The following is a 13,066-nucleotide window of genomic DNA, read 5'->3' as shown; positions in this document are numbered from 1 at the left end:
TTTCCCCTCATTTTTTATCCAGGTTGACTAGTCCAATTATGACGTATAAGAATAAGGTCCCATTGCTTTTCAAAGATTTTTCATAAAGCCAACTACATAAACCCCCGTTTTCCCTTCAGGAAAAGCTGATGCATGAGGTTTAATAGGTTTTATTGGTAACCATATATGTAATGTATTTTTGTTAGTGTTTGTCCTTCTGATGCTGTGGCCTGTCGGCTATGCAAATAAAGTTTGATTTGATTTGATTTGACACGGGTGGCACTGTGGTCTAAACCACTGAGCCTCTTGGGTTTGGTGATCAGAAGGTTGGCAGTTCGAATCCCCGCAATGGAGTGAGCTCCCGTTGTTCTGCTCCAGTTCCTGCCAACCTAGCAGTTCAAAAGCACGCCAGTGCAAGTAGATAAATAGGTACCGCTGCGACGGGAAGGTAAACAGCATTTCTGTGCGCTCTGGTTTCCGTCACAGTGTTCCGTTGCACCAGAAGCTGTTTAGTCATGCTGGCCACATGACCCGGAAATCTCTGTGGACAAACATCTGCTCCTTCGGCCTGAAACCAAGATGAGTGCCACAACCCCATCGTCACCTTTGACTGGACTTAACCTTCCAGGGGTCCTTTACCTTTACCTAAACAATACTCTACAGCAGCTTTCTGCTCTTCTTGATATGCTGCATGTTACTGCATATGTTTGCTCTGAAGTACCACTGAATTCATGGAAATATGCATAGAACTGCAAAGCCTTTTTTCTTGTTACTTTCATCCTATTTCTTCCACTTCCATTTCTTCTGTACAACCAATACTTTCCAGCATATTCAAGACAAATGGAAAAACTAAATATTTATCAATTTGCCAAAGCAATGTAGGCAAGTGTGTAAATTTTTGTTTTTTGTTTTATCATACACTCTGATATTTAATCCCAGAACTGTACTGTATCATGCTAACATAAGAGAGTAGGAACACAGGAAGATACCTTATGCAATGTCAAACCATTGGTCCATCAACTCAGTACAATGACTGACAGAGGTTCTCCAGGGATTCAGACCAGGGACTTTCTTGAACCTGGGATCCTTTGCAGACCAATCAAATGCTTTACCACAGAGCCATGGCTCATGTGCAAGAGGACAAGGATCATGCACCTTTAAGAGCTGAATAGAAAATAGAAAAGAGAATTGTAGCAGGCATATCAAGCAACACTGCTAAAATCTCTTCTACACAACTATCAAAGGTGCAGGAGCTCTGCCCCTTTGTACCTATGTACCTACTATAATGATTTTTGTTGCCACACATCTCTCACTGAAGTCAGTGACAAAACATCTCACACTGCTGCATAAAATATTCTTTTTGGGAAAAATATTATTTGTGGTTTCACTTTGGAAAATGTGCATCCCACTATCCTTGCGGTTCTTTAGACACAGTTCCTTTTGAAACGCTAAATGCAATGGTTATGGGTTTTATTTTTCAGCTACCTAGTGTAGGGGTTGCTTGTGTTTAGATTTGAAAGGTATAGAATTGATCGTTTTGGTTTCTCTTGCAACTACGATCATAAAGATACAATTTGACTGAGAACCTATTCCTTGAAACTATAGGACACAAAATATTTCAAGCATACTGTATGACAACAAGGAGCTTATATAAAGAGCTTGCTATAGTTGTATGTATATCCATAGCTATATATATATGCTGCTATAGGAAGCTTAAATCTCCAGTGTAAGAGAGCAATAGAAAATGCAGACACACTCTCTCCCTCCTCCTTCAAAGGCAGAGAATATGAGTTGCTAGGCAACACCATACTGAACACTGGACTCCTTTTTCATTAACATAACTGAACTGACCTCTCTTTCTCTCTTGAGTCCTTTCAATTCAAAGGCCATGTATTAGAAAGGAGGCTCAAGTTATAAAATGCTGCTAAAATATTGTTAAAAGCTCAAATGGAGTCTTCCCACTTAACGGTGAGAAAAAAATAGGGTCACCCTTGGAAAAATGTCACTCTTTTATCCTGAATTCAGGAGGGCAGATGGCTCATATGAACCCAAACAATTGGGGTGGGGTGCATGGGCGTAGCCAAGGGGGCAGCTGCCCCCCATCAAGTAAACAAATAACAATACAGTCATACCTCGATTTAAGTACGCTTCGGTTTGAGTACTTTCAGTTTAAGTACTCCACGGACCCATCTGGAACGGATTAATCCACTTTCCATTACTTTCAATGGGAAAGTTCGCTTCAGGTTAGGTACAGACTTCCGGAACCAATTGTGTACTTAAACCGAGGTACCACTGTACTTAACTGACCAACTGCATCACAGATAACTCAATTCTGCCCCCCCAATAAGGCTTCCCCCCTAAAATAAATCCTGGCAACGCCCATGGTGGGGTGACATGGAGAGTGCAGAGGAAAAGAATAGGAAAATTTATGGGATGAGAATGTATCGGAACACAGAATCTTCCAAACTAACAAATTTCAGGCAAACTGGCAATCCAAGGCATGGGATCAGCCTTGGATGGTCTTGATGGTCTTCTACATTAGTGACCAATTGAGGTGAAAACATGTTGTACAAAAAATAGGCCTTAGCGGCTCCTGAGATTTAGCCTGCTAACCCAGCTCTATTGGAATTGACTGTACTGTAATGCATCTAGATGTGACACTTAGCGGAAGTGTGCCAGCTTCCTGATACTCATGACATAGCTGCTAGTCTGTGGGTTACGGCCCCTTCAGCAGAAGCTGGGAGGCATCAGCCATAATCCCTTGGCTGTTCCCCTCAAGCCCTGGGGCAATTCCCTTCTGTTGAAAAGACATACCTGTGTATACTGCACAGCTTACCTGCACCCACCCCTCCCCCAAACTAGCCTGATGCCTTCAGGTGTAGATGTGGAAGATATCCCATACCCCAGTGTTGAAGTAAGATTCAACTGCCACTCCATTAGGTCTCTGTATGGGCAATAGGGAAGTGTGCCATTGCCTTGTCTCAGGCAGGCTTCTGTTGATAACACCATCAGAACAGGTTGTTTTACTTCAGGCATAGGCAAACTTGGCCCCCCAGATGTTTTGGGACTACAACTCCCATCATCCCTAGGTAACAGGACCAGTGGTCAGGAATGATGGGAATTGTAGTCTCAAAACATCTGGAGGGCTGAGTTTGCCTATGCCTGTTTTACTGCCTTTCTTCCCTTAGAAAGCTTGGGAACGGGTATCCTCTGTGACATGGGAAGGTGAGCTACAGCAGGAGGAAAGAGGTTCCAAAACAGGTAATTGGATAAACGAAAACAACCCTAACACAGAGGCTCTCTGTCCAGAAACAGAGAACAGAGCTATGGCCTTTCAAACAAAAGGTGGCCTTCAAATTAATAGCTCCGGTAGCTAAAAACGGAGTTTTAAACAAACAGATCCAAATATAATCTCCAAAGATAAATATGGGCAACTCTATGTAATGCAGCGAGTCAATTTGCTTTTCTCTTAAAAGCCATTTCTATGTTTAGCTCCGGTAAGAACAAAGTGAAAAAGAAGCAACAATCGGAACTCAGTAAAGACTGTGGTGTAGTTTCATATCTGAATCAGAGGATGTGGATACCACAGCATAGGGGAGGAACCTTCAATCAACTGCAAGAACTATAACAATGAAATCTTAACATCAGTCTTGAAGTGGAAATCAAGTTTAAGGTGGATCGAAGTGGCAGAAGTTCATATGACCCATACCGCCTTCTGAAAACCCCCTGTTAGTTTAAACTGTGTTTTAATGGGTGTTGTGTAACACATTCTGTCATTTCTACTGTAATGCAGAACAAAAACAAACCAATAAACCCCTCTCCCCACCTTCCCTGGCCCACCTTTATTTAACTTTTGCTCCCAAATTATGGGATATAGTACATAAAGATAGATTTGAAGAAATATATTTATTTTATGTATACATTATTTTCAAATTACGGTAGTAATCCATTACAGTTGACATGAAAAATACCAAAATTCATAAAAAAATGCAAATCATATGACAAAAACAAGTAAAACTGAAAAAAACACACAGAAACATTGAACTTGCAACAAACTAAGCCAGGTAAAGCATATGTAAATATAGTATTTAAAAAGGTGAGGCATATCTCTTTCCACTTAAATTATGGCCTGCATGCTATATTGTAGGCACTGAAACAAGCCTCTCAGAAAAAGCCATTGGAATTCTTTGAGGCTACATAGACAATAATCACTTGATGAAAGACAGTTTTACACAATAATCCAAATAATGAATTATACAAATGAAGTTAAGTACGTTGTCGTTTCTACTAGAAGTTCTAGTAATAATAATACTTTGGCGCTCTAAGCATGGAGGACAACTAGATCTTTAATCAAAGCGTTTCAAACTGTGAGAACCCTGGTTTGCTAAAGTTTTGTAATTGGTCTGTCCCTGATTTTATTGCTTTATCTGCCAAGAGGTGCTTTGTTGTAATTGTATTTTCAATTCTTTTATATTGTATTTTAAAATCATTTTTATGAATTATAAAATCATAATAATTGCAGAGTAGTGTGCAAATAACGTTAGCTAAAAAATAAACGTGGTAGAATGAAATTCAAATCCCTCCCGTTCAGCAAGATAGCCTTAGGGGAAGGGACATTGTTTCAGCTTAACCCACTTTGCCGAATGGTTGAGGCTGAACATCTCGAAAGAATGGCAAGTTACGTATGTAATCAGTAAATACCGTATATCCTTAGGGAGCTACTGGTACCTTGCGCAATTACGTAATGATTTATGTAGCATACAATAGCAAAATAAATTAGTCATTGATAAAATAAACTGGGGTAGGGGAAGGGATTTTTTTTTTTGAGTCTTGGTCTGCTTGATCTGGGATTCCAGCTGGGAAAACGAAGAAGTGTGCATGCACACGAAAGCTCATACCAGTAACAAACTTAGTTGGTCTCTAAGGTGCTACTGGAAGGATTTTTTTATTTTGTTGCAAAAATAAAACAGAACTGTGAGACACAAAGCATTCTTGTGGTCTCCCCCCCCCCCTGCCTCTGAGGACCCCGATTATACACCATTTCAAAAGCGTGGCCGTGCTCCAAATAAATCACCTTTACGAGGGTGATGTTTGAAGGCCAGTGAAGGAGGGTGCAGCTGGGAACTCTCTCTGCCACACAGCAACCTTCAAAGGACGTTCCAGCTGGGGCTGTTGTTCCCTTACACCAAAGTGATTTATTTGGACTGCAGCCAATACCTACAGGTGGGTAGTAACAGACACTGATTATCTTTTAAATTTGCTGAACTCCCTATGTGCTAAAACTGCCTCTTCCAGAAGACAGATAAATCTAAAAGTACACTCCACTTTTTTTCAATGGGAACTAACTGAGCATGCAGTATCACAAAATACACAGATTACAGACCTTTCTCTGCTTGTCCTGTCCTGTCCCCCCCGCCATTTAAGATAAATACGTACAATATTGCTCAAGTTCTTAATGCTACGCGTGCCTTATCAAGTATTTCCTTTCTGATCTTGGGGTAGTTTGGATGTTGTTCTAAAACCTGTTGGAAGAAAACATATTCATAGTAAGCAGTTAAGTTATTACTTTATTGTTGTTGGTGTTCATTAAATTTGTATACCTCCCTATATCTGCAAGCCTCAGGGTGGTTTACAACACGTAGACGCATAAAGTTATGTCTCGCTGTAAACTAAAACAAGTAGTTAACTATACTACTGTTATATATCTAAAGCTATTTCACTGCCGCATATGTCAATACTGTCATTACTAGGACAATGCTAAACTTTAATGTTTTCCCCTTTTCATAGAACTCACAAGCAAAGAAACATGTTTGTAAAAAAAACAGTTTACCTTATGACAAACATTGATTGCATCAATGTACCTCTTGGCTTTCAGGTAATTAAATGCCAACTTGAAACCTGTAAAAAAATGATGTCAGAGGTTAACACAAAAGTAGCATTCTCTTTTCATGTAAACCTAGGATTTTACAAGGGGTGCTGAGAGCTTATGGACACCAGCTGCACCCCCTTTGAACAAAGTTCCTTTGGCAGGAAGAATGGGGTAGGCATTTAATAAATATGTAATAATAATTAATAATAAATTTTAAAACCTACTAACCACAGAGAGTTTAGCCAGAGAGCTGGAGTGGATCTCCCCAGTCTTGGCTGCAAAGAATCACCTCGGTTTTTGCTGTCTATTTTGTTGTTTCTCCAGCTTGTCAGCCGCCTTTTATATAGTAATATAGAAAGGCGTTGTATGAATTAAAAGTGAAGTGAAAATGAGATGAAGTTGCTAAGGGTGAACCTACCAATTGTTGGATTTGTTTGGTTTCCATATTTCCAGGCCATCTCATAGTTTGCAGCTGCATCCTTATATGCTTGTTCTTTCTCCATTATGTATCCCATATATTCATAAGCTTTGCAACAAGACTAAAAAGAATAATAATAAAAAAATCTCTGTCACCGGGACTTAAAAGCCTGTTGGTCCACTGAATTGTAAGCTGAAGTGCTGTTGGCCCTCACCACTGTCAGCCAGTACAAGGAATGCCCGCCTCATTTTGCCTGCTTTCCATAAGATTAGTTGCATTAATTAAAAGACTCGCTGTGGGTTAAACCACTGAGCCTAGGGCTTGCCGATCAGAAGGTCGGCGGTTTGAATCCCTGCGACGGGGTGAGCTCCCGTTGCTCGGTCTCAGCTCCTGCCAACCTAGCAGTTTGAAAGCATGTCAAAGTGCAAGTAGATAAATAGGTACCGCTACAGCAGGAAGGTAAACACCATTTCCGTGTGCTGCTCTGGTTCACCAGAAGCGGCTTTGTCATGCTGGCCACATGACCTGGAAGCTGTATGCCGGCTCCCTCGGCCAATAATGCGAGATGAGTGCCGCAACCCCAGAGTCGGTCACGACTGGACCTAATGGTCAGGGGTCCCTTTACCTTTACATTTAGGAGTAGAAAAGCATTAATAGAACAGATACAACATTACTTATGGCCTGTCCGTTACCCTGTTATGACGAAGGCACCGTTTTAACAGGTCACTAGCCATATCGTATTTTGAAGACTGAATGAAAATGTCAGCGAGGAGAAGCCAACTTTTTTCAAACTCTTCTGCATCAACGGGATTCCAGTTCATCTTTGAAATGCGCTTCAACTGGTTTCTGGCTCGTTGGGTTTGTTTTAAGATCATGTAAGCCGTGGCCATTCCCAAAAGTGCTGGGATGTGATCTTTCTGCAATAAACACCAACATGACGCGACTCAGAAGACAGAGGACCCAGTATAAATGTCAACATTCTCAAAAGGACAGTGCTTTGCCCTGACAGCGGCTGGTTATTCTAGCTTAGCACTTGGGCTGGTTGAAAATAATAATAATCACAACCCCAAAAATGCCTTTCTAAATCCACAATGTGATTAATTCAATAAAACTTCACACAAACAGACTTATTACATGAAAGAAAAACAGTGGCAGTAAGAAACTTACAAACTGGAGGAGGGGGGGAGGAGATTCCCAGCATTCCTTACTGATGTTTATTATTCTGTTACGAACACCTCTGAAAAGAATAATCTTTTACCTAGTACAACTACACTCTGAAAAAAATGATATTTAATATTGTCAGTTTGCATTTCTTAGTGCAGAAAGTATTCATCTCGTGTGTAAAGATTCTTTTCTATTTTAATACAGGAGAGGCTACTAGAGGCTTCTCTGTGTGAGAGAAGCAGAGGCAGAAAAGGTGCTACTGGAATGAATTCTTTATTTATTTTTTGTTTCGGGTTAATGATTGTTTGGGTTATACCTTCTGGGAAGCTGCTTTGAAGTAGTTCTCTTATCTCTTCCAATTAAGGTCATGCTGACTATAAATATAAGCCACTTTTCTATCTCTCTTCCTTCTGGTGTGGTGTTTCCGTTTCTGTATAGTGTTAAGGTTTAGTCTTTTTATGAGTTAAGTCTGTAAGTGCTGCAACTCTGTATGGGCTGAGCCAGTCCTGACTGTTTTGGATTTGATAACCATTACACTACATTTGCCTTCAGCAGAAGTAAAGCTCTGCTGAATGAAGTACTATTGCCTCTGGTCTATTTTTTGGAACTCTGCTGAACTCTGCAACATGTTTTAAGGTTTTCCTCCACACGTATGACAAATATAATCTACTATTAAAGCAATGGGCAATGCACAGAATACATTTATTTGTAGGTATGAGGTTCCTACACATGCACAATAGACCTGTGTTCAACTGAACAGACACTGTAAACATCCTACCTCATCAACCACAATTTCTGTAAAGGCGTTTAGCGCTCGCTCAACATTTGATTTTTGTTTGGTTGCCACAAGGCAGTAATTTTCCATGATGCGGAGCTGCACATGGCCTTGAGCTGTCTGGGGCTTCAGTTCTTTTAAGAGCTTCTCTGCTGTTCTCACAGCCAGCTGCACAGACTCTTGCTTCTCCGTTGAGCTACTTCATACACACATGCATAAAAGAAACAGCATCAGTTCTTGTGTATCAGAAAACTACTCAATCGGGATTTTGAAAATAGCTAGAATGAGCCCTAGAAAGCCGGCTGACAATATCACGCAATTTTAGCCTTTACGTGTTTTTAACTGTCATCAACTTTTATCCATGATGCATTTTTATAGAAATCAGTAAAAAAAAAATCTGGTTCCCATCATTTCCCTGCTTGAATCTAACCCGTCACTCACTGCTGGCCCCCCAAAAAGAATTTGTAGAGACTCTTCTATGCGCCAGTCAAGATACACCAAAACAAAACACTGCACTAAAATACTAGGAGTTCTAAAAATCTCATTGCCACTCACTCTGCGTCACCGTCCAGGTGTTCAAACACTTCACCTCCCACTGTTTCATTGTCAGGGTTCAAGCAGATTTCAATCATATTATAAACAGCGTTTTGTCCCCAGTCATTGTCTTTCCTCGCTTTGTTAAAATGTCGAAGTGCATCATTTGGTTCGCCAGTGTACCTAAACAGGAAATCACACTTAACAGCTTGCATGAATTGAAACACAAGGAAACAGGGAAAATGATGCTGGCAGGCAGCTGTATTTGGAAAGGAAGAGTCCAAGGAGAAAGAAAAGAGGGAGCAGAGAGCCAAGGACTTGCAAAGCAGGAGTAGAGAAGTGGATCTGGCTGGTGGGCTGGATCCAAAACTCCCGTGGCCCCAAGAGCCACCACTTGTCAACCACTTGTCATCACATGACACCAGGTGACTCAATTTCAAAAGGAAGAATCTTCCAGCTGTAATTTGTTTTTTGAATTTGGCACATTTACTGGGCCATAGGGAAAAGGCGGCAAATTCAAAAGACCCTGAATGGGGCCAGCAGCAGAAAAAGGAGAACTGGAATCACCCTCTAAGTGCACTCTTGAATCTTCTATTTCAGTTGGACCCCACAAATTTATCTGTCCTGCGTGTGACATCATAAGATGTCAGCAGATAGATAGGTGGGACTTTGTTTGGGCCAAACTATCATTAACCCTGCAGAGTGGAAATTCTCCCATCACTGTTGTAAAGGTAGGATAGGACAAAGAAAACAAGTGAACTGAAAGAACTAGACATTAACACGATTTGAATTTGCTTGGCTGGCGTGTCATGAAAGCAAAGGACACCAATCCCTTTCTTACTATGGTTACAGGTAGGTAGCCGTGTTGGTCTGGATCGAAGTAAAATAAAAAAAATTCCTTCAGTAGCACCTTAAAGACCAACTAAGTTTTTATTTTGGTATGAGCTTTCGTGTGCATGGTATCTGAAGAAGTGTGCATGCACACGAAAGCTCATACCAAAATAAAAACTTAGTTGGTCTTTAAGGTGCTACTGAAGGAATTTTTTTTATTTTCCTTTCTTACTATACTAGTGATTTTCTAGCCACACCTACCAGAGATACAATCCTTTGCAATAGTGAAAACCTGGCTCGAGTTTTGTCCTGGGGGAATGTTTCTCAGCCATGGCAATAAATCTTGGAACTTCTTCTAGCTTTCCAGCTCTTCTTAACAGGTCAATTAAACGTGATAGCGTTGCATAATTATCTGTTGGTGTAAGCATTCCGGGCATTACAGAAAGCAAGCACATTGTGAAAATTAAACACAAGAAAGAAGCATAAAAATCTAAGAGTGTTAAGTAAAACCAGAACTATACTGTTTGGTAGGCAGAAGAGGGACCCTTCTGTGCCGCCAGAGAGATGCTGGTGTCACACTCTGCGGGCAGCTGATGGAAGCCACCCACTCTTCTGGCCTGGTGCAAAGGGAGCTTACATTGCTCTGCCATCAACGTGTAGCTTTAATATAAAGATTTGTTAAAAGGGAGCCATGAAAAGAACTGATGCTCACCTGGGCTGCGTTCCAAAAGCTGCTGGAAATGAAACACCGCTTGTTCGTAGTCTTGTTTCCTGAACATGAGGTCAGCCATCATCTACAAGCACAAAGCAGAGATGCTAATGAAACAGAAAGCAACACAAAACTTTATCCGCAGCAATTTTATCCTGCAAAATCAGCCTATACCGGAGTGCAAAACTCAAATGGGCTAGAGGCTAAACTCTTCTTCACACACCAAATGCCCAGGGGCCACACCCACAGCTGTTAAAGAACAAAAATTGACCAGCTTCAATGGTTCCTTGGGATTTGCGTTGGGAGCAGTGATTTTTTTAAAATTTAATTTTGTTCGTAAGTGATCTGGAGTCGGGGTGAGCTGTGGAGTGGCCAAGTTTGCTGATGATGCCAAATGGTTCAGGGTAGCAAATACAAAAAGGGATTGTGAAGACCACAAAAAGGAACTCCCCAAGTTGGGTGACCGGGCATTAAGATGGCAAACATGATTCCATGTAAGTGAGTGTAAAAATTCATGGTATATGCTAATAGGATCTGAACTAGCGGTGGCTGAACAAGAGAACTCAGGATCGTGGCAGGTAGTTCCATGAAAATGCCATTTATGTAGAGAATGGCAGGGTTGCTATGAACCACATTAAGGCTCCACAATTGTTGTTTGACAGCCCTTGCTTCTGCATACCTCTTTCTCGCATAGGTTTCTCTCCATTTTCAGAGGTTAGTGGGTGCACCTTTGGTCTGTACCCCTCTGTTTACAGACAGTCAATGAGGGCAAGGAGCAGGGCCATTTCTGTGGTGGTTCCTATGCTCTCAAACACCTGGCCAAGGGAGACTCACCAGGCAATCTTTCTATATAAAACTTCAGTTGGCTTGGGAAAAACCATTTGTATCAAAAAGCTTTTGCTTGTTAATGCCTGCTAGCTGTCAGCGTTTGAGTTTAGCACATTGCTGGCATTTTTGTACTAAATATTAAAGTTTTTTTAAAAAATAATTTTGTCAGATTCTCTTTTGACATTAAGTGGAAACTCGGTTTTCGAGAGTCTCAGAAGTCGAACGTTTCAGCTTTTAAACGCCGAAAACCTGGAAGTAACTGGTATGGTTTGCGAACGTTTTGGAAGTCGAACTGTCTTCCGGAGCGGATTACGTTTGAAAACCGAGGTTCCACTGTAGTTTTTACCATCGGTACACTGCTCAGTAGAGAAAAGCTGCTCGTGCATTCAGAAGACATTACAGAGGTGTCCCTTTAATGTTTTTCTTAAAACCTAAAATAATGTCATTAAATAGTCACCCTACAGAGAGCATGTGTATAACTGACCATGGCAGCTGGCGCATTATCTGGATCGCTCTTCAGCAACAGAGCACACTGGCGCTGGCATGCATCCACATCATCGTGTGCAAGGTACAAACGGGCCAGTTCTAGCATCACCTGAGGATTCAAATAGAAGTAGAAGCTCTTCGCTAATTTTTCATTCTATTTACAACATGCACCCCCTCTTAAGCAAGGCTGGAGGGAAAACGGTTCCTCTTGGTGCTCACTGACCTTGTTGTCCGTTTCACAATGAACAAGAGCTTCTTTGTAGAATTTAATTGCTTTCTCATAGTTCCGCTGGGCCGCTGAATGCTTTGCTATCTCTGCACAAATTTCAGCTGCTAGTTGCTTCTGTACAGGAACCGCGTCCAGCTGCTCTATCTGAATCCGCTTCAATACTCTGGCCTGCAATTCCTGAGCCTGGTGGAATAGCAAAGGAGGCTTCCAGTAGGAAATAATAATATCGGATGAAGTTGAGGGCGGGTGGATTTGGAGCAAGTTGTGCATTTTAAAAAGGACCGATTCTCTAATTCAGTATTGTGTGTCTCCTTGTCTTGTTATGTGCAACGTAAGAGTCGTAGAATTGTAGAGTTGGAAGGAACCACAAATGTCATCTAGTGCAATGCAGGAATCTTTTGCCCAACGTGCGGCTCGAACCCACAACCCTGAGATCAGGAGTCTCATGAGCTCACCAACTGAGCTAAGAGGCCAAGTTAACTCTTGTGCTTGACTGGTGGGAGCAAACAGCTGGTCCTTTGTTGCCTGACATACCTTAACAAACTGAACAGTCAAAGGTCTGCAGGTGGAAGGAAGAAATACAGTGACTTTTGTAAGGGAGGGCAGGAGTTGTTTTAACATCACTAATGTAAAATAGTGAGGAAAAAAATGGAAAAGTTGAAGTCACCCAACACATGCAATAGGGGAATAATTCATTATCATCATTAAAATGTTTTTTGTTCTGCTGGTGCTGACATGAAACTCATTGGGTGACCTTGGGCCAGCCACTGCATCTACATCTAACCTACCTCACAGGATTGTTTGTGAGGTTTATATAATAATAATAATAATAATAATAATAATAATAATAATAATAATAATAATAATTTATTTATACCCCGCCCATCTGGCTGGGTTTCCCCAGCCACTCTGGGCGGCTTCCAACCGAATATTAAAAACAGTACAGCATCAAACATTAAAAACTTCCCTAAACAGGGCTGCCTTCAGTTGTCTTCTAAAAGTAAAATAGTTGCTTATTGCTTTGACATCTGCTGGGAGGGCGTTCCACAGGGCGGGTGCCACTACCGAGAAGGCCCTCTGTCTGGTTCCCTGTAACCTCACTTCTCGCAATGAGGGAATCGCCAGATCTCAGTGTCTGGGCTGAATGGTGGGGGTGGAGACGCTCCTTCAGGTATACAGGACCGAGGCCGTTTAGGGCTTTAAAGGTCAGTGCCAACACTTTGAATTGTGCTCAGAAACATACT

General features: G+C 41.4%; 1 protein-coding gene across 2 annotated transcripts in view; it reads right to left on the bottom strand.

The window, feature by feature from the left end:
* Positions 1-3,866: 3,866 nt before the first annotated feature.
* TTC21B (tetratricopeptide repeat domain 21B) overlaps positions 3,867-13,066 on the bottom strand; it is a 32,262-nt gene continuing 23,062 nt past the window's right edge. The window contains exons 20-29 of one of the 2 annotated variants that reach the window (XM_035132977.3): positions 11,817-12,005; positions 11,592-11,702; positions 10,283-10,364; positions 9,832-9,982; positions 8,761-8,922; positions 8,209-8,404; positions 6,959-7,183; positions 6,267-6,387; positions 5,810-5,877; positions 3,867-5,501 (exon numbers count right to left, since the gene is read on the bottom strand). In XM_035132977.3, coding sequence (XP_034988868.2) covers positions 5,424-5,501; positions 5,810-5,877; positions 6,267-6,387; positions 6,959-7,183; positions 8,209-8,404; positions 8,761-8,922; positions 9,832-9,982; positions 10,283-10,364; positions 11,592-11,702; positions 11,817-12,005 — 1,383 coding nt within the window. In that variant the 3' untranslated portion in view covers positions 3,867-5,423. The remainder of the gene's footprint in view (positions 5,502-5,809; positions 5,878-6,266; positions 6,388-6,958; positions 7,184-8,208; positions 8,405-8,760; positions 8,923-9,831; positions 9,983-10,282; positions 10,365-11,591; positions 11,703-11,816; positions 12,006-13,066) is intronic. The other variant, XM_035132987.3, reaches the window with a different exon arrangement.

This window comes from Zootoca vivipara, chromosome 1 (genome assembly GCF_965207765.1).
Source record: "Zootoca vivipara chromosome 1, rZooViv2.hap1.1, whole genome shotgun sequence".
NCBI lineage: Eukaryota > Metazoa > Chordata > Lepidosauria > Squamata > Lacertidae > Zootoca > Zootoca vivipara.
This window is presented reverse-complemented; position numbering and strand designations above follow the sequence as displayed.